The following is a 21,519-nucleotide window of genomic DNA, read 5'->3' on the forward strand; positions in this document are numbered from 1 at the left end:
CAGATCCTTTTCCGACGGAAGTTCGCCGCATAACATTGTAATTCTCGTATAAGTTGTAAATTATGTCGAGCCACTCTGACGATTCACTGGATTCGCTTTTTCACTATGAGCTGATAGATAAGACTTTTAAGGGTCTCAGGGCTATCAATCCCCTTGTCAATGTAGTACAAAGAGGTTTATCAATCCAGATGTGGTGTTAGACACTAAGCTATATGATCAAGTTCTTAATTCAAGCAAACAAGAATAGGTTTTGATTAATCTAGAGACAACTATAAACATAAACAGGTTTAAAGACAAATGACAATGACAAATGATGTGAATATGATATGATGGAGGCATGAGATTCTAGACATGATAGTTGGTTAGGGTGCCTTGGTGTTAAACTAGAAATGCTAATGACAATGATGAGACATGATTCAAATGATTAAGAACTCTAATCTAGGTTAATCCTCTCATGAAGGTATTAACCCCTATACTAATCCATTTTCAAACCAAATTCCCATTTGTGAAACATGAATCAATATGCATTAACAAACAGCTCTTAATGATCATTCAAGCATTTAACAAATCATTCCCATGATGAAAAATTACTTAAACCTCTAACACAACTCTTTCAGGAATTTCATCAAACACTTTTGGTGCATGAAATTCCCAGAATCTAGATCTCAAGTGATTATCAAGGATTTAGCATAGAGAACAGCTGTTTAGAGAGATGAATCAATGAATCTAGCCCTAAGCACTCCTAATCTAACACTTTAGCACCCTAACCTACACATCTAGAACCTCATTAAGGTGACTACTCACTAATCATACTAATCTCTCTTAAACTTTTGCAAGTTGAGTAGATTAGCATGATTAATGATGAGAAATGGAGATGGAGATGATAGATTCAAAAGAAAACAGCTTTAAACACCCAGATCTCCTTAAACTCTCTTGATTAAACACTCAAATAAAGATATTTCTCTTCTTAATGGAGTCTTTTCACCAAAAAGGCAAGAGACAAAGGGAATAAAACTTAGTTCTCCCCCAAAAAACCCTAAAAAGTATTTATACCTTCTTAAAAACGAACCGGGTCAGCCCGGAACAAACCGGGTCCTGACCCGGCTTTAATGGATAAAGTGGGAAAAGCTGCGGGTCGGTTCAGTATGTCCCAGGCCGCACACCTAAGTCGCAGTAGATGAAGACTTGTCTTGTGAGGCTTGAATCACATTGTCGGAGCCGCACGCCTATCTAGGAGTAAATTGCGAGTGTTTCTGCGGCATGGTCTCCTTCCTCTCCAACTCGCAGGGCTGAGCCGGTTTCTGGGGGATGTAGAAACTGTGCGGGTTGGTCTCTATTGCACTTAGGTCGCAGGCTCAAGTCGGAGTGAATTCCGAGTGATCGTGCGGCATAGATCCAGGCGCGGATGACTCGCATGCCTAAGTCGCACGATTGTGGACTTAGCATTTCTCTTGCTCGGGAGCTCCAGACCTCTTCCAGTGATAGTTTACCCGCACATTTCAACTCGCAGCATCAGCATTCAGGCGTTCATCTTCAGGCCTGCGGGTTAACCAAGTCGCAAGACCATCTCGCAGCATCCAGAGCAGCTTAGATCACTTCGCATTCCGGAGAGTGTAACTCCTGTGATACTTGTCCGAATTGAATGATTTCGGTTGCAGAAGACAGAGGACTCATTTATCTCCAACTTTTGTGAAGGAAGTTTCAGTGCTTGGGAGGTGGAAGGCTTCCTGGAGGGCACATCTTTGCAGTGCATGTATACGACCAGAGAGAGGCGTCTAGACATGTGTCCATTCCGGAGGCCGTATCTTCCTGCTCATAGATCCGAATTGAATGCTCTTGGACGTTCTGGAAAGAAAACTCAAATGTCTCTGATTCTCATGAAGGACCCGGAAGCTGAATCGGCCTGGAAGTGCACCGTCCTTCGCATCCTTCAGAACTGATCTGCTCGGTCCGGAATACCTGCGAGACAGGGGTTTCTTCCGACGAGCTTATCTCTCTGCTCACGCGTCCGAATTCTACGATTCCAATTGCTATGAGACCGTGCTTCAATGCTCTCCAACTTCTATGAAGGACCCGCCATCTGAATCGGACCGGAAGGCTCCCCGGACAGGTGATTTCTGAGACTCGTTCGCACCCGGAGATTTTGGCCGATATACTTAATTCGCGGTACGTGAAAATGGCCGGTAAAGCTTCCCGCGGTACATGAAAATGGCCGGTAAAACCTTCCTGGCCAGCGGGAATGGCCGATAACCTCCATAGACTCAAGTTTTCCACTTTCAAGCTCTGCTCACCATTCCACCTCCTGGATTCATCTTTTCAGCTCCATAATCACCTGATAGACACTCAAAACATGCAAAGACTCATTGGGACCTAATGCATCTCCTAAGTTCTAAAACAAACCCTAGGGACCTAAAATACATGAAATAAAACATGATTTGGAATGATTTATGCAACCTAAATGATGCAAATTATGAACATATCATGAGCCGAGCCGTGTAGACGCCGAGACGAGAAATACAACAGAGTCTTCCAAGGCGTCTGTCTCGCCGAGCCCTTCCAACCGTTCATCTGGGAGTGACGGGGTGTCGAACCATACAAATCCGCCGGATGTCGGCTCTCCACATGACAAGCCGTCGGTTTCGACGAGCCGTCCTCACGGTCCTGCTCCTGACGAAGATCTTAATCGTGCCGCATTCAAAGCAGAGTAGGAGGCGTTTCCCTTTGATTTATTCGAGGCGAAGCGTGAATTAGAACGTCTCATGGCGTCCCGAGGCGCTTCTTCATCTGGGCGAGGGCAGCGAGTAAAAAGACAAAAACCTGACCCGCCCGGTTCTACGCTCTCCTCCCCTGACTCACTCGAGGCGTTGAGGTGTCGCTTCGGGATATCCGAGGCGGTGGAGTTTATCGTTCCAGAGAAGAACGACCGAGCCGACAAGCCTCCCGAGAATCACTTCACTCTGTACGACGCGTTCTTCGAGCTCTGCTTTCTCTGGTTCCCGATCCCCGGAGTTATCCTTGAATACCTCTGGAAACATGGGATCTCGATTGGGCAGATCATGCCGAGGGGACTGCAGCATATGATCGACATTTTAGTTCGAAGCTTTGAGTGCGGGCTCGATATCGAGCTGAATCACCTGCTGAACTTGCTGGAAATCAGGAAAGCTCCGAAGGGAGATAGATTTTATATTTCCAACAAGTCCAATCGCCGGATTATAGGCGGTTTTCCAAGCAAAGATCAGTTTTGGACTGAACGCTTCTTCTACGTTTTCTACGTCTTGGTGAACGAGGCGTCGGTCGGCGAGGATTACGTTCAAAGAACCAAGACCACCTGGGGACCACTTGGTAGCCGACCCGAAGCTTTGCCTCGGCTCGGAACTTTTTTTTGTATTATCTTCCTTTACTGAATCTTTTTTTGCGTTATTTTTCAGTTCAGAGTATTCTTCCCCCGATTCCCGACGACCTTTTTATCGTTCGAGACTCCCTTTCGGCTCGGAACGTTAATTGGAGGAAAAATTTCACCCTCGAGAGAGTAGAAAAAGCGCGAGCTATTCTTGCCGGTGTCCCTGTCAGCTCTTCATCTTCCAGTTCCTGAGAGACAGGAAGAGGCGTGAAGAGGAGGAAGCCGCGAGGCGAGCCGCCGAGCCGTGAAGAAGATGACACGGAGGCAAACGTTGCCGAGGCGGCCGAAAAAGAACCGGGCGACATTATTCCCGAGGCGTCTAGAGATGACTCGGCAGCGCGGAGTAAAACTCCTTTAAACTCCGCAATTCTAGCTCTCCCGAAATCATCGAGGCCGCCAACCTCGGTTGTACAGAAGCACGACCCTAGCCGGAAACGTTCGGCTGCTGATAAGGGAAAGGGCGTCGCCATCCAAAAGGACGAGCCGTCCAGGAAGAAACGCAAGTCGGCTCCCGGTGATGCCGCACGCAAACTGGTCGTCGATGACCCTGACGTCTCGGCAGTAATGTTCGCGCGCGTCAATAATGCGAACACTCGTCTTCCTCCCCCAGAGAAGCTGAGGAGGCCGAGGTCGTACGGCACGATGGCGCAGCGTGATAGACAAGACTTTTTAGGGTCTCAGGGCTATCAATCCCTTTGTCAAAGTAGCACAAAGAGGTTTATCAATCCAGATGTGGTGTTAGACACTAAACTATGTGATCAGGTTCTTAATTCAAGCAAACAAGAGTGGGTTTTGATTATCTAGAGACAAATACAAACTTAAACAGGATTAAAGACTAATGAAATGCTTAAACAATAACTAAACAATGACAAATGATGAGATTGTATGAATGATGATGAGAAAGGTCTTAGACATGATAGTGGATTAGGGTGCCTTCAGTGATAAACTAATGAGCTAATGAATCATATGATCAAGCAAGCCATTCAACATAAACATCTTTAATTAAGTTAATCCTCTCATGAAGGTATTAACTCCTATGCTAAAACAGTTTCTAACCCAATCATCATCAGTGAAAACAAGCATTAAGAATCAGTTTAATCTGTCAATTAAGCATATAAGCAATCATTCCCATGATGAATAACACTTAAACCTCTAACAAATTTGGTTCAGGCATTTCATCAAACACTTTTGGTGCATGAAATGCCCAGAATCTAGACCACATATGATTTGTATGGATCTAGCATAGAGAACAAGTTGAAGAGAATGGAATATGCATGATCTAACCCCTAAGCTCACTAATCTACCACTTAAGCACCCTAATCTACATATCTAAGACCTTAATATGGGATTACTCACTAATCATGATCAACACACTAGATCCTTTGCAAGATGTGTTGTTAATCATGATTAGAAGTGTGATTTGATGATAAGAAATGATGGAACAAGATGAAAAGAAACTCCAAATCGATATTAAGCTCTAAAAACAAAGTGTATCAAGTGGTTTTTCACCAAAGAGGAAAAGAAACTAAAAGTAGATAAAAGGTGTTCTCCAAATTAGGTCTAAAAACAATATATAGGAGTCTTGGGCGGACCGGGTCAACCCGGAACAAACCGGGTACTGACCCGGCCTTGATGGGTGAAGATGGGTTTGCCACGGTCTGATGTGTTCTTGGTGTGACCGTGGCAACCTAACCGTGTCAAAGCTTTCTCTTGTGTTCTTGGTCGCCTTTTGATTGCCACGGTCTGATCAAACCTCGTCCGAATCCCGTGGCAAGTCACCGTGTCAAACGCCGAAGATGTGCAAAAGTTGCCACGGTCAAGCCCCAGACCGTGGCATTCAGACCGTGTCAAAAACCGCATGCATGTAAAATCCTTCCCAGCCAAGTATTTGATTGCCACGGCCAAGCTCCAGACCGTGGCATTCACACCGTGTCAAAACTCGAATGCATGTAAAAGTTGCCCCCAACCATCTTCTGTTTGCCACGGTCAAATGTAGACCGTGTCATGAAGCTCGTGCCAATCGCCGAAGGTTTGCAGAAGTTGCCACGGTCAAGTCCTATACCGTGGCATTCAGGCCGTGTCAATCGCCGATGGTTTGCAAACTTCTCCCCAGCTAAGTGTTTGTTTGTCACGGTCAAGTGTAGACCGTGGCATGGAGATCGTGTCGTTTGCTGAGGGTGTGCAAAAGTTGCCACGGCCAAGTGTGGACCGTGGCATTCCATCGCGGCATGTTTAACTTAGTCATTCAGGGCTGTCTGGACCACTTTTCATTCCGGAGAGTGTAACTTCCACGAAACTTGTCCGAATTGAGTTATTCCGGTTGCAGAAGTCGAAGGACTCATTTATCTCCAACTTTGGTGAATGAAGCTTTGTTTCTTGGGAAGTGGAAGGCTTCCTGGAGGGCTCATCTTTGCAATGCATTTACACGATCAGAGAGAGCCGTCTATACATGTGTCCATTCCGGAGACCGTATCGTCCTGCTCATACCTCCGAATTGAAAGATCTCGGATGTTCTGGAAAGAGGATTCAAATTTCACTGATTCTCATGCAGGCCCCGGAAACTGAATCGGCCTGGAAGTGCACCGTCCTTCGCATTCTTCAGAGCTTATCGGCTCGGTCTAAAACAGCAGCGAGACAGGGGTTTCTTCCGACAAGCTTAACTCTCTGCTCACGCGTCCGAATTCCATGATTCTACTTTCTATGAACCCGTGATCCAATCCTCTCCAACTTCTATGAAGCACCCGACATCTGAATCGGACCGGAAGGTTCCCCGGACAGGCGATTTCGGAAACGTGTCTGCACCCGGAGATTTTGGCCGATACAATCCACTCGCGGTACGCGTTTTGGCCGGTAATGTCTATCCGCGGTACATGAAAATGGCCGGTAAAAACTTCCCTGGTCCACGAGATGGGCCGATAACCTCCAAAAACACAAGTTCACCATTTTTCAAGTCTTGATCACCATTCCACCTCCTAGATTCATCTTTTCAGCTCCAAATAGACCTGATAAACACTCAAAACATGCAAAGACTCATTGGGACCTAATGCATCTCCTAAGTTCTAAAACAAGACCCTAAGGACCTAAAATGCATGGAATAAAACATGATTTGAAGTGAATTATGCAACCTAAATGATGCAAATTATGAACATATCAACTCCCCCACACTTGTCCTTTGCTTGTCCTCAAGCAAACAAGAACAAATGAGAGAGAGAGGTTGAATGCATGGGAGTTCACATTTACTTTTTGAGAGAAGTGATCACAATGAGAATTCAAGTTCATGCTCAATTATGAAATGCAAAGCCATACTCAGATATATATCAACTCAACAAGGAATCTCCACAAGTTATTCTCTCTCTCAACTCTTTCACATTCATTAAGCTTTTTACCAAGTGGATCAAATGATGCATTGTTTAAACAAACATAGTTTGGCTAGGGTGAGGTTATGAGGCTAAAATGGTCTCATAAATGCCTGAGTGGGTTCAATGCAGCAAAAGGATCTCTCAATGAATGACCAAACTTTGGCAGAATGCTAAAGGTAAAAGGCAACCTATGCATACAAGGGCAAAGACTCATCCCACCCCACACTCTACTCAAAGTTTCCTCACTTGCTCACTTTTCACACTCATTCTTCTCTCACTAGGGGACTCTCTTTTCTTTTTCATACACAAGTCTTGGAGTTCAAACTTTACATAGCTCTTTTTCACTTTCTTTTGTAACCTCTAACCTGTTTTTCTTTCTTTTTAAAACATTTGAGCTCTTTGGCTTCTTTTCTTTTCACTTAGAGGCTAGACTCTTTCTTTTCAAAACACTAGAGCTCACTTTCTTTGACTCAAAACTCCAAGACTGATTTCTTTTCTTTTTCATTCCCCTAGTTCTCACCATTCTCCTTTCATTTCCACTAATCTCTCCTTTTTCCACTCACCAACATGTATTCCCCCACACTTAGTTCTTGCCAAATCTCTCAGCTCCTTGATGATGGAACTTAGCACTCAATGAGACTTGCCCTTGTCGCCCTAAACCTAACACTTTCTGCTAAGTTTGGTCCAAGGTGGCCTCTCAATCACACACAAACAATTGGCTTGAAAGAAGGATGGGTTCAGGGTGAGGAAAACTGATCTATTATGCAGATTCAGCTATTTGAGCTAAGGAATAAGATGGTAAAAACAGGATTCTAGCTCAAATATGTATATTGGTATCCACAAGCTTGTTCAAACAATGCACCAAATGATAATTTCAAGTCAAGTTCAGGGTTTTCACTTAATTACAGTTGAGTTCAATTCAAACTTGTTTCTCAGATTCAGATCATTTCAGACTTTGCAAGCACAGAAAAAGATTCACAAGCATATTCAATTCAAGTTCTCAAAGTGATGTACTCTCTAGAAAACCTATCATTACTCCCTGCAAGATGCAACCTACAAGCATATGCAATCTAGTCTCAATCCTAAAAATGAGAATGCAACTACATGATCATTTTTTTGTGTAAATTTTTCAGATTTTTCCATTTTTTTTTGTTTTTATATGCACTTAGATGAGACTACATGAATATGCAACTAGAATGTGACTCAAGACTCAAAGTGTAAAATAAGAAAAGAGAAAACATGATTAGTAAAGGATGAAACTCCTCCCCCACACTTAACTAACACAGTCCCTTGTGTTATAGAAGCATGAGAAAGGAGTTAAAACAAAGTAAACAAGTAAAATGCAAAAGAAAAGAAAATCTACATGCTATTTACAAGGTTTTGAGTGTTTACCTCAATCGCTGAGGTCTGATCCCAAGTAGTGGGATGGGTTGGAGGTGGAACATGATGGAGTTGAGTATCTGGGTGGGCTGCTCTCAGGTGAGTCTGGTTGGAACGCTGTGGCCGGGTTCACCCAATCTTCGTTTCCTGGTGGTAGCACAAGGTCATGAGCAGCTGAGCTTTCTCCCACCTCTTCTCTTGTATCTCGTTTGGGTGAGGTGGCTGGAGCTGTGAGCTTTTTAACCTTCTTCTTAAGCTGCCTAACACAGTCAACTAGCTTGGTGATGGTTTTGTCTTGCCATTTGCACCATTTCTGAAGGGTGTTAACTCTGGAATACAGCTTCCTTGTGTGATAGTCAGGCTCACCCCAAAAGTAAGGATCAAAGTGATACCTCCCTGCTCCCATCCTTCTTTCAAAATCTCTTGGCTCCTCATTCTCACAACCAGCGGTCCTAGTTGTGTCCTCCTCTTCAACTGGCTCTTTACCCTTAGAACTAGCGGTTCTCTTGCATTTGGGAATTGGAGGGTGAATGGCTGGGTTGTAGAGCTGATCTTTTAGGACAATAAAGGAGACATTGTGCCTTTCTGTGAGAGTGGTGATGGCTGGGTGTGGCAACAGAACATGAACCTTTTCATTTTCCAAGAGCTTGAAGGTGTACAAGAAGTTTTCACCATTGCTTTCTTTTAAAAACCCAACCTTGGTGAGGGTAGCTTCATCAATCAACTCAGGCCTGACCTCAACATCATCAAAGACAAAGCCTCTTGCTTTCAGAATCTTTGTCACTAGCCATCCATTGTGCAACTTAGTGAGCTTCTTTCTTTTACCCTCACTCCAAGCAATGTCCTTGTAAATCAGCATTTGGCGTGCCAAGAATGCACCCCTAGATGGGATGTAATGTGGGAGGTGAAACTCTCTCTTGCTCTTCAAGTGACTGATGAGAGGATGAAGACCCATACCCAGTATCTCCATGTCAGCTAGATGCACCACTCCATCATTGTGCTTGGTAAAGAACATTTGGCAAAGCACCTTGTGAGCATAGCGGATTGCTGGGTTTCTTATCCATGAACTCTTGCATCTTCCTCCTCTGAAGCTCCCAAAAGCAATTGTATCCCACAAGTCAGTGATCATGTGATCAGGGTATGTGAACTTCACTGTCTGTTCTTGTGCAGGTCTTGGAAAAGCAAAGATCTCATCTAGTTCCTTGAAGCTTACATGGTGTTGTGCACCATCTATTGTGAACTCTATGTGCCCAAGACCATTGCCCTCATTGATTCTTTCATCTCTTGGGCCATATCCACAAACTTGAAGGGATGCAAGAAACTCTTGTGTAACACCATCATGAGCCACATCTCTCATCTGAAAGAATCCACCAAACCCCATGTTGTTGAAAATGAGCTGAACCTCTTCAAGAATTTCCATCTTCCTCAGCAGCTCCATATCAGGGAACTTGGTTTGCTGCACTTTTGCACCCCTGAACATAGCAAGTAGTCATCAAAAGTTGGTTCTCTGTCCTCAGAACTTGTCTTTGCTTTCTTAACCCGCTTCAATGCTGTTTCAGGATCACTCTCTGTTCCTTCTTCATCCTCAGCCACAGCCACCTCTTTTCCTGCCCTGTGAACGACCTCAACCAATGCCAGCTCTTTACCAGAAGTCTTTGAAGTAGAGGCCTTTGTTTTCTTTGGTGCAGCAACCTTCTTTGTTTTCTTCTCAGCTGGATCTTTTGGCTTCCTCTGTTTCTTTTGTTTCTTGAAAACCTTATGCCCAAAAGGCATAATCTGATCCTCTGAAGCTCCAGCTTTCTCCTTTTTGGCTTTATCCATGGCGGCTTGTCTTTTGGTTCCTGCCATCCTGCATTTTCTCAAACAATTGTAAACACAAAAGCAAGAAAACAACAAAAGTTTTTCAAAAATTCACCAAGGTCATGAACAGCACAAATCGATTTCTTTTTGAAAAGAATGTATTTCAAGCTGATTAAAAACTCAATAAACTCAAAGCAATGACAAGAAGCAATGCACACAAACAGTTCAGCTTGAAACACAATGTCTAAAAAAAAATCGATTCACATGATGAATTTCAAGAAAAATTCTCAAAAATTCCAAAAAAAAACAGGTTATTCCCAAGCAAGATCCATGAAATCCCTATCCATTCTACTTGCACAATACTCACAAAATGATTCCAAGGTATCAAGAAGCCCATTAAAATCGATTCCAATTGTTTTACTCTGTTCATGAACAGTACTCTAAAGCATGGAAAAGGTGAGTTTTAACAGATTAAATACCTTGGAATCTTCAAGTTTCGAGTGAAAAACGAATGTGCAGCAAGAAAGTAGACAGGATTACGAGTTCAATGCAGTTGGAATTTCTCAATTTGATGCAGTAACGAGAGAGATACGAGAGTTTAAAGTTCAAGAATGGAGAGAAAGGGGGCAAACTCTCGATGAAGAAGAAGGAGAGGTGGGGAACAGCTGGCTTGGCGCGTGTGTTGACCGGTCAACGTCCGTACGGTCAACTGAAATTCAAATTTGGTCGTGCCTGGTTGACCGTGTCACGTGGTCGTGGCAAGAAGGCGTTTGAATCTCTTCTTTGCTGCGGTCTTGGTGTGGCCGTGGCAACTAGACCGTGGTAAACACCGAATGTGTGCTCTTTCTTATTTCTCTTGCCACGGTCAAGTGCTCTCTTGTGGCAATATCACCGTGGCAGTGCTCAATCCTCGGTCAAACCCTCATAATCTTTGCCACGGTCAAATCCTTAGCCCGTGTCCTCTAGACCGTGGCATTCTCCGAACATTGCATCCTTTCTTCCTGCTTTGCCACGGCCAAGTCCTTCCCGTGACAATCCCCTCGTGGCAAACCCCGAGCACTGCTCATTCCATCATCATTTTGCCACGGCCTGGTCCTGAACCCGTGCCTTGTAGCCGTGGCAAACCTCGAATCCAAGCCTTTGTTAAACTTTGTGTTGCCACGGTCAAGTTCATGTCCGCGTCTCGTGGCCGTGGCAAGAACCGAATGAATGCTTGGTCTTTTTTTTCTTTTGCCACGGTCACCTTCCATCTCGTGTCATTCCCACCGTGGCAAAGTCCGAACCAGGTCCTCTTCTTATTTCTTTTTGCCGCGGCCACCTGTGTCCCATGCCTTTTACCCGTGGCAATCACCGAACCCTTGCTTCTTTTGCCACGGCCTGGTCTTGAGACCGTGATTCATTCCTCGTGGCAAAGCAAAAAGGCTTGCCACGCCTTGTTCCTGATCGTGGCCAGTGCCCATGTCAAAGGCCAAGCACAAGCTTGTCTCCATTCCTTGGTCTCTTTTCATTTTGCATTCACTTTCCAAGGGTTCAGACTCAAACCTTTAACCTGTAGACACTAAACAAACCCATCAAAACATCCTAAAATATGAAAATAAAGGAATCAAGAGGTCAAAAGCATATTTACAAAGGATAAGCTTGGGGTGTCTCCCAAGAGCACTTTGTTTAAAGTCTCTAAGTTTGACTTTGGAAACCTGTTTAACAGGCTGGTGGATCAAGAAGAAGAACTGATGTAGCTTCCTCCTTCTTTTGTGAAACCAAATAGTGCTTGATTCTCTGTCCATTCACCACAAATTCTTGACCATTCTTCCCTTCTAAGACAATGGCACCATAAGGCCTGACTTCAAGAACCTTAAAGGGACCAGACCATCTAGACTTAAGCTTTCCTGGAAACAATTTAAGCCTAGAGTTGAACAGCAACACCAGATCACCATTCTTGAACTCCCTTTTTAGAATCTTTTGATCATGCAGAACCTTGGTCTTCTCCTTATAGATCTTTGAGCTCTCAAAAGCCTCAAGCCTAATATCCTCAAGTTCATGAAGTTGCATGACCCTTTTCTCTTGAGCTGTCTTGATATCAAAGTTCAGCAACTTCATAGTCCACATAGCTTTGTACTCCAACTCAACAGGAAGGTGGCAGCTCTTCCCATACAGCAGACTGAAAGGTGATGTCCCAATTGGAGTTTTAAAGGCAGTCCTATAAGCCCACAATGCATCATCTAGCCTTTTGCTCCAATCTTTTCTGCTTGAGCTAACAGTCCTCTCAAGAATGGCTTTGATCTGTCTATTGGATACTTCAACCTTGCCACTAGTTTGAGGATGATAAGGAGTAGCTCCCTTGTGTTTCAATCCATGCTTTCTCAACAAACCCTCCAAAGTCTTGTTCACAAAATGAGATCCTCCATCAGAGATAACAACCCTTGGAACTCCAAACCTTGGAAAGATAATGCTCTTGAACAGCTTCACTACAACCTTGGAATCATTGGTAGGGGAAGCAATGGCCTCAACCCATTTGGACACATAGTCCACAGCAACAAGTATATACTGATTCCCATAGGATGAAATGAAGGGTCCCATGAAGTCAATCCCCCAGCAATCAAAGATCTCAACTTCTAGAATGGGGTTTTGAGGCATCTCACTCCTCTTTGATATGTTCCCATGCCTCTGACAAGCATCACATGCTGAAATCACCAACTGAGCATCTTTGAACATTGTAGGCCACCAAAACCCACTCTGAAGAACCTTGGCCACAGTCTTGAATGCTCCCATGTGACCTCCAAAAGCTGAACCATGACATTCTTGCAACACAGGTTGCATCTCCTCTTCAGCAAGACACCTTCTATACAGCTGATCCTTGTTCAGAACATAGAGGTAGGGCTCATCCCAATGGTATCTCTGGACATCTCTGAAGAACTTCTTCCTCTTGTAAGCATCTAATTCAGGAGGCTCCACCCCACATGCAAGATAATTCACTATGTCTGCAAACCAAGGCATCCTCCTTTCTTGAATGCTCTCTACTTCCTCAAACTCCAAGTAGGAATGGAGCACCATCAGAGACTCTTCAGGAAAAGCATCATCTATTGGGACGTTTTCTTCAATCCTCAGCCTTGAGAGATGGTCTGCAGCCCAATTCTCAATCCCCTTCTTATCAAGCACTTCCATATCAAACTCTTAGAGCAATAAAACACATCTTAACAGCTTTGGCTTGGCATCTTTCTTGGTCATCAAATACCTGAGGGCTGCATGATCAGTATATACAATGACTTTTGATCCCACCAGGTAGCTTCTGAACTTATCAAAGGCAAAGACTATTGCCAGCATTTCTTTTCAGTAGTAGCATATTTTTCTTGTGCAGAGACAAGTGTTCTACTGGCATAGTAGATGACATGTACCTTCTTGTCTTTCTTTTGCCCAAGTACTGCTCCAACAGGAAAATCAGATGCATCTGTCATGACCTCAAAAGGAAGGGACCAGTCTGGTGCCTGAACTATTGGTGCACTAACCAATGCATCCTTGATCAACTTGAAGGCTTCTTCACATTCAGCATCAAAGATGAAATCCACTTCTTTACACAACAGTCTTGTCAAGGGCCTGGCAATTCTGGAGAAGTCCTTTATGAATCTTCTATAAAACCCTGCATGCCCAAGGAAACTCCTTATCCCTTTGACTGAAGTGGGGGTTTGCAGGTTCACCATTACTTCTATCTTTGCTCTATCAACCTCAATACCCTTCTTAGATATCTTGTGCCTAAGAACTATTCCTTCCTGCACCATGAAGTGGCACTTCTCCCAGTTCAACACCAAGTTGTGCTGCTCACATCTCTCCAAGACCTGTGACAAATTTGAGAGACAATCCGAGAAGGAGGAGCCATAGAGACTATAGTCATCCATGAACACCTCAACTTTCTCTTCAATAATGTCAGAGAAAATGTGCATCATACATCTTTGAAATGTTGCAGGGGCATTACAGAGACCAAATGGCATTCGCCTGTATGCAAATGTGCCATAAGGGCATGTGAATGTTGTTTTCTCTTGATCTCTTGGATCTATGGGAATTTGAAAAAATCCAGAGTAACCCATCGAGAAAACAAAAATAAGGATGATTAGCTAGCCTTTCAAGCATTTGATCAATGAATGGTAAAGGGAAATGATCTTTTCTAGAAGCAGAATTCAATTTCCTATAGTCAATGCATATGTGATGGCCGGTTATGGTTCTTTGAGCTATGAGTTCATCCTTATCGTTTTTCACCACTGTGATCCCACCCTTCTTGGGCACAACATGAACAGGAGACACCCATCTTGAGTCAGAGATTGGGTAAATTATCCCTGCCTCAAGAAGTTTTAGTATCTCCTTCTTAACCAGTTCCCTAAGGTTGGGGTTAAGTCGTCGTTGATGCTCAATAGAGGACATAGATTGGTCCTCTAGGTGGATCCTGTGGGTACAAATGTCAGGAGAGATCCCTCTAATATCAGCCAAAGAATACCCTATGGCTCTCCTGAACTTTCTTATTTCATTAAGCAATGCACTCTCTTGATCCTCTAATAGGCTATCATTGATGATGACAGGATATGTGGAGTTTAAACCCAAGAAAGCATACCTGAGCCCTGTTGGTAGAGGATTGAGCTCAACAGGGGGTGCATCAGCCTCATTCCAATCCTGGTCCAAGCTGCTTTGGCTGGTGACTGATTCCTTGATAGCAAAAACTTCAGAGCCACTTTGTTCCAGCTCCAAAAACCTTGTCTCAGGACCCAGCTCTCTTGCATTGTCCAAATACAGCTTATACCCTTCACTTGCTTCAGCTAAGAGCCCATTGTCTCCTTGTTCTTGAGTTAGAGCAGCTTGAAGAGGATCCTCAGTGTTCAGCTCCTCAAGCAACTCATCAGCCAACTGATCCATTGTCTCCACATAGAAACATTGACCTTCAATGGTGGGTTTCTTCATCATCTCATTCACATCAAACTTGAGCTTTTCAGACCCAAGTTGAAGCTCTATTATCCCACCTCTAACATCAATAATAGCTCCTGCAGTTGCTAAGAATGGCCTGCCCAAGATAAGAGGATCTACTGGTTCCTCATCCATTTCCAGCACAACAAAATCTGTTGGAACCTCAAAACCACCAATCTTGACAGGTAGATCTTCCAACATACCAACAGGCAATCTAACTGATCTATCTGCAAGGATAAGAGAAATCCTTGCAGGTTTGAAGACTCTAAAGCCCAGTTTCTTTGCTATGGAGAATGGCATCAAGCTGACTGATGCTCCTAGATCACAAAGACATCCTGAGAATAGAAGAGGTCCAATGGCACAAGGGAGTGTGAAACTCTCTGGATCAGTTAACTTCCTTGGAATGGACTTCTTCTGAATGATAGCACTGCATTCATGACTTAGTACTACCATGCCTTGAAGCTCTTTTGTCTTGTTCAGAATGGCATCCTTCAAGAACTTCCCCATCTTTGGCATCATTAAGAATGCATCAATGAGAGGCATAGTGAGTGGTGTCTCATTGAGTGCCTTCTCAAATACAGCTCTTGCCTTGTCCACTAGTTGCTTCTTGAATCTCCCTGGAAATGGGAGCTTTGGTTGGTATGGAGGTGGTGACACATATTTCTTTTCTGGTTCTGGTTCCTTTGCTACCTCTTTACCCTTTTCTGTCCTGGGTTTCTCAGCAACTTGATCATCTTTTAAGGCTGCCTCCCCCTCAGTTTGATCATTGTCCTCAATGATCACTTTGTTGTTCTCAATACCAGGTAACTCTTTTCCACTCCTCAGTGTAATGGCCTTGGCATATCCTTTGGGGTTCGGTTCTGGTTTTCCAGGTAGGTGACCTTGGTTCCTTGAGCTTGATGCCTGGTTTTGCTTCAGTTCCTTGATTTCTTGTTGCATGGCTGCATTCTGGCTTGCAAAGATCTGTTGACCCTGAAGTAGTTGTTGCAGAATACCAACCATATCTGAACCCATCTGTGGCTGTTGTCGAACCGTTGGTGGCTGATATTGTTGTTGAACAGGCGCTTGCTGTTGGAACTGTGGAGGACCAAACCCTGGTGGTGCCTTCTGCTGCTGTGTACTGAAACTAGGACCCTGAAATGGTTGCTGTTGCTGCCCAAAACCTTGATTCTGAGCAAACTGATTCTTTGGTTGAAAAGATCCTTGAAAGTTGTTCTTGGGAACAAAGTTCTGTGGAGCTTGAGAATTGGGATACACCTGGTCTTGTGGGTTAGCTACATTGGTGTTCCTGTAGGAGAGGTTTGGATTGGCATTACCATACTGATATCTCTGGAACCTCTGATTCCCAATGTAGTTAAGCTCCTCTTGGGTAAGACCTTCTTCACTTATGTTCTCAAAGATTTGAGATGGTTCCTCATACTCTCCAACAAAATGCATTGGCTTGTGAGTTACCAACTTCAACTTGTCTAATTCACTTCTCAACTCCTTAACTTCTCTGGTGAGCCTCTGTTCTGAGCTTGAACCTTCAGACCTATTTGATCTGTCATAGTCTTCACCATAAGTATCATTGCTCAATGCTAAGTTCTCCACTAGCTCTAAAGCAGCATGTATCTCTTTACCCAGAAAGTTCCCATTGGAGGCAGTATCCAGCTGGTTTCTAATCTTGGGAAGAGCTCCTTTATTAAGTGTGCTGAGAAGAGAAGCCTCACTAAACCCATGGTGTGGGCATTGGTTTGTGTAGCTCCTGAATCTCTCATATGCTTCACCAAAACTCTCATTGCTGTGCTGAGTGAAGCTAGAGATTTGGTTCCTCAGTTTTGCAGTTCTTGAGGTGGAGAAGAACTTAGATAAGAAGGCTTGCTTGCATTGCTCCCAGGTTTGAATGGAGCCTCTTGGAAGATTCTTCTCCCATTGATGAGCTTTATCACCAAGACTGAATGGGAATAGTCTTAGCTTAAAGCTGTCTTCTGAAACTCCATTAATCTTGGTCAGATCACAAACCTTATCAAACTGGTCCAAGTGTTCCAAGGGATCTTCCATTGCTAACCCATGGAACTTTGAGTTCTGGACCATATTCAGCAATGATGCCTTCACTTCAAAGTTGTTTTTTTGCACAGGTGGTGCCTGAATACCAGCTCCATACTGATGAGCATTGGCCCTGTCATTCTCTCCAACATAGACTTGGGGTTGCTCATATCTTCTTTGCTGTTGTTGGAAAGGGTGGGGTTGGTGGTGCACTTGTTGTCTTTGCTGAACATTGGCCTGATGCCTCTGTTGATGAGCTTGAGCTTGTCCCTGGTGGACATAAGCTTGTTGATGTTGCACCTGTTCGTGATGAACAGTACCCTGATTCAGCCCTTGACCAACTCCATTACCAGCTCCATTTCCTTGAGCCTGTTGCTCATGTACTGGTTGTTCTATGTCTACCACGTGATCTCTTTGTTCTTCCATGTCAGCCTGATCAACTTCTCTACCACGTCTGTCCCTTCTCCTCCTTGGTACCAAAAGATTGATATTATCGTTGAGAGGGAAAGGTGGACCACAGCTTCTTGATCTAGACCTGGTGTTCATACACCTGAAATCACAAACAGAACTTGAAAGTAATCAGTAAAAACAAAAAAGAAAGCACTTGATCTCAAGAACAGATCAGAGCTTAATGCTAAACAAACCACAATTTGGCAACGGCGCCAATTGATAGACAAGACTTTTTAGGGTCTCAGGGCTATCAATCCCTTTGTCAAAGTACCACAAAGAGGTTTATCAATCCAGATGTGGTGTTAGACACTAAACTATGTGATCAGGTTCTTAATTCAAGCAAACAAGAGTGGGTTTTGATTATCTAGAGACAACTACAAACTTAAACAGGATTAAAGACTAATGAAATGCTTAAACAAGAACTAAACAATGACAAATGATGAGATTGTATGAATGATGATGAGAAAGGTCTTAGACATGATAGTGGATTAGGGTGCCTTCAGTGATAAACTAATGAGCTAATGAATCATATGATCAAGCAAGCCATTCAACATAAACATCTTTAATTAAGTTAATCCTCTCATGAAGGTATTAACTCCTATGCTAAAACAGTTTCTAACCCAATCATCATCAGTGAAACATGAGTTAAAGCATTAAGAATCAGTTTAATCTGTCATTTAAGCATATAAGCAATCATTCCCATGATGAATAACACTTAAACCTCTAACAACTTTGGTTCAGGCATTTCATCAAACACTTTTGGTGCATGAAATGCCCAGAATCTAGACCACATATGATTTGTATGGATCTAGCATAGAGAACAAGTTGAAGAGAATGGAATATGCATGATCTAACCCCTAAGCTCACTAATCTACCACTTAAGCACCCTAATCTACATATCTAAGACCTTAATATGGGATTACTCACTAATCATGATCAACACACTAGATCCTTTGCAAGATGTGTTGTATCATGATTAGAAGTGTGATTTGATGATAAGAAATGATGGAACAAGATGAAAAGAAACTCCAAATCGATATTAAGCTCTAAAAACAAAGTGTATCAAGTGGTTTTTCACCAAAGAGGAAAAGAAACTAAAAGTAGATAAAAGGTGTTCTCCAAATTAGGTCTAAAAACAATATATAGGAGTCTTGGGCGGACCGGGTCAACCCGGAACAAACCGGGTACTGACCCGGCCTTGATGGGTGAAGATGGGTTTGCCACGGTCTGATGTGTTCTTGGTGTGACCGTGGCAACCTAACCGTGTCAAAGCTTTCTCTTGTGTTCTTGGTCGCCTTTTGATTGCCACGGTCTGATCAAACCTCGTCCGAATCCCGTGGCAAGTCACCGTGTCAAACGCCGAAGATGTGCAAAAGTTGCCACGGTCAAGCCCCAGACTGTGGCATTCAGACCGTGTCAAAAACCGCATGCATGTAAAATCCTTCCCAGACAAGTATTTGATTGCCACGGCCAAGCTCCAGACCGTGGCATTCACACCGTGTCAAAACCCGAATGCATGTAAAATTTGCCCCCAACCATCTTCTGTTTGCCACGGTCAAATTTAGACCGTGTCATGAAGCTCGTGCCAATCGCCGAAGGTTTGCAGAAGTTGCCACGGTCAAGTCCTAGACCGTGGCATTCAGGCCGTGTCAATCGCCGAAGGTTTGCAAACTTCTTCCCAGCTAAGTGTTTGTTTGCCACGGTCAAATGTAGACCGTGGCATGGAGATCGTGTCGTTCACCGAGGGTGTGCAAAGTTGCCACGGCCAAGTGTGGACCGTGGCATTCCATCGCGGCATGTTTAACTTAGTCATTCTGGGCTGTCTGGACCACTTTGCATTCCGGAGAGTGTAACTTCCACGAAACTTGTCCGAATTGAGTGATTCCGGTTGCAGAAGACAGATGACTCATTTATATCCAACTTTGTTAAAGGAAGCTTCGGTGCTTGGGAAGTGGAAGTCTTCCTGGAGGGCTCATCTTTGCAATGCATTTACACGATCAGAGAGAGCCGTCTATACATGTGTCCATTCCGGAGACCGTATCGTCCTGCTCATACCTCCGAATTGAAAGATCTCGGATGTTCTGGAAAGAGGATTCAAATTTCACTGATTCTCATGAAGGCTCCGGAAACTGAATCGGCCTGGAAGTGCACCGTCCTTCGCATTCTTCAGAGCTTATCGGCTCGGTCTAAAACAGGAGCGAGACAGGGGTTTCTTCCGACGAGCTTAACTCTCTGCTCACGCGTCCGAATTCCATGATTCCACTTGCTATGAACCCGTGATCCAATCCTTTCCAACTTCTATGAAGCACCCGACATCTGAATCGGACCGGAAGGTTCCCCGGACAGGAGATTTCGGAAACGTGTCTGCACCCGGATATTTTGGCCGATACAATCCACTCGCGGTACGCGTTTTGGCCGGTAATGTCTATCCGCGGTACATGAAAATGGCCGGTAAAAACTTTCCTGGTCAGCGAGAATGGCCGATAACCTCCAAAAACACAAGTTCACCATTTTTCAAGTCTTGATCACCATTCCACCTCCTGGATTCATCTTTTCAGCTCCAAATAGACCTGATAAACACTCAAAACATGCAAAGACTCATTGGGACCTAATGCATCTCCTAAGTTCTAAAACAAGACCCTAAGGACCTAAAATGCATGGAATAAAACATGATTTGGAGTGAATTATGCAATCTAAATGATGCAAATTATGAACATATCACAGCGCGGTACCAAGGTATAATCTATATGCTTTCCTTTATTTTCACGAATTGCTAAGTGTTTAATGTGCATTAGTCCTTGCAGTTTGTAGCGGCCATCAACGAGCTGATGGCTGAGTACGAGGCGGACCTGTCTAAGGTCGAACGTCGCTTGGACGAGGCCCGGAATGAGACCGCGGCGTCAAAGGTGAAGCTGGACGAGGCTCAGAACGAAGCCGCGGCGGCAAAGGGGAAACTAGACGAGGCGATGGCCAGGGCGTCCAGGCTGGAAGAGGAGAAGATTGTTCTGCGCACCAATATTGACAAGGTCTCCGCCTCGGTCATTCGCCTTGAGGAGGCAAGGAGAGCCAAAAGCGCCGAGGTGGCGATGCTCAAGAGGCGTATCGAAGCCAAGGACGCCTTGTTTGACGCCAAGGTCAAGCGAGCGAAAAAGGAGCCGGGGCGAGAGCTTACGGCTAAGTTTCAAGAGCGCCTCGCCAAAGTAGAGGAAGGTTTGGCCAAGCTCGAGATTTTCTTAGTTTGATTTCGAAACTAATGAAAAATTGGCCAAAAATGATGAGAACGATCTGGGGCAGATCAAGGGCAATCTTGCGATGATTGCCGACCTGAAGAAGCCGGACGCCCCAACGCTCGATGACGAGGAGGCGAAGCTGAAGAGCTGGGAGAGCGAGTACCCTGACGATGAGGCGTATGAGCGCATTGCCTCCGAGATTCGAGGCGAGCTGGTTTTCTCTCCCGTATCGCCGGACTCGGTAGACACCAGCATTGGCAACGAGCCGCTCGAAGAGACAGCGGCCAACCTGGGTGTCGTTGATCCGACCGGATCGAACGTGGGGACACCGGCTCTCTCGAACCTCCTTGCCGAGCGCGAGACGCAGTCCGTGGCCTGATACTCTCTGATTTCCCTTACCCTTCGTCGTGTATATTTTTGTACTTAGGCTTTTGGATGATTTGCTTTTTGAACTTTTTGTGTAACCGGTGCCTGGATGGCTTTATCCACCTGACTCTTATTCTTGCTTATGGTTGTATTCTCTTTTCCTTCACCGTTTTCGGATTTGATGCACTTATCTTTGACGATCGGTGAAAATGTCTATGAAAACTGTTTACTTAGAAAAGATTTGTCACTGACTGGCTTATCGAGTCGAGAATGATCTCGATTGCTTCCTTAGCCGAGCTCTTCGAAACCGATAGAAATACGGGCTAGGGGGTGAGTTGTTAAGGATCTCGTTTAAGTTCTAAATCCCGAGCCAAGAGTTGGTTTGTGGAGCGTCTTTCGTTTCAGGTGACGCTAAAAAGTGTCAAGCGATAATATCAAAGCAACTCTTGTTGGCGATGCCGAGCCGTGTTTAACGACGATGCGTTTTTTCTTTGCAAGTGCCAAGCCGTGTAAACGACGAGGCATTTTTTTTCTTTGCATGGTGCCAAGCCGTGTAAACGACGAG

At 44.3% G+C, this 21,519-nt stretch overlaps 1 protein-coding gene and 1 non-coding gene across 2 annotated transcripts; both read left to right on the forward strand.

Moving 5' to 3' along the window:
- The first annotated feature begins 2,759 nt into the window (after positions 1–2,759).
- LOC112083459 (uncharacterized protein At3g60930, chloroplastic-like) lies at positions 2,760–20,967 on the forward strand. The gene is made up of 6 exons (XM_024151487.1): positions 2,760–3,342; positions 3,429–3,557; positions 3,600–4,074; positions 20,083–20,086; positions 20,163–20,558; positions 20,653–20,967. Exons 1-6 carry the CDS (start codon positions 2,760–2,762, stop codon positions 20,965–20,967), a joined length of 1,902 nt encoding a protein of 633 aa, XP_024007255.1.
- LOC112083604 lies at positions 16,595–16,701 on the forward strand. Its single transcript, XR_002897740.1, has one exon. It is a non-coding gene; the product is annotated as a small nucleolar RNA R71 (small nucleolar RNA).
- Positions 20,968–21,519: the final 552 nt, after the last annotated feature.

Source organism: Eutrema salsugineum, unplaced genomic scaffold (genome assembly GCF_000478725.1).
Source record: "Eutrema salsugineum unplaced genomic scaffold, Eutsalg1_0 scaffold_6, whole genome shotgun sequence".
Taxonomy (NCBI): Eukaryota; Viridiplantae; Streptophyta; class Magnoliopsida; order Brassicales; family Brassicaceae; genus Eutrema; species Eutrema salsugineum.

Coding starts and splice junctions, on each gene's coding strand:
- LOC112083459 (XM_024151487.1), top strand. CDS start 2,760: ATGGCGTCCCGAGGCGCTTCTTCATCTGGGCGAGGGCAGCGAGTAAAA. Junction 3,343..3,428: donor GACCACCTGGGGACCACTTG/GTAGCCGACCCG, acceptor GTTATTTTTCAG/TTCAGAGTATTCTTCCCCCG. Junction 3,558..3,599: donor AGCGCGAGCTATTCTTGCCG/GTGTCCCTGTCA, acceptor CCTGAGAGACAG/GAAGAGGCGTGAAGAGGAGG.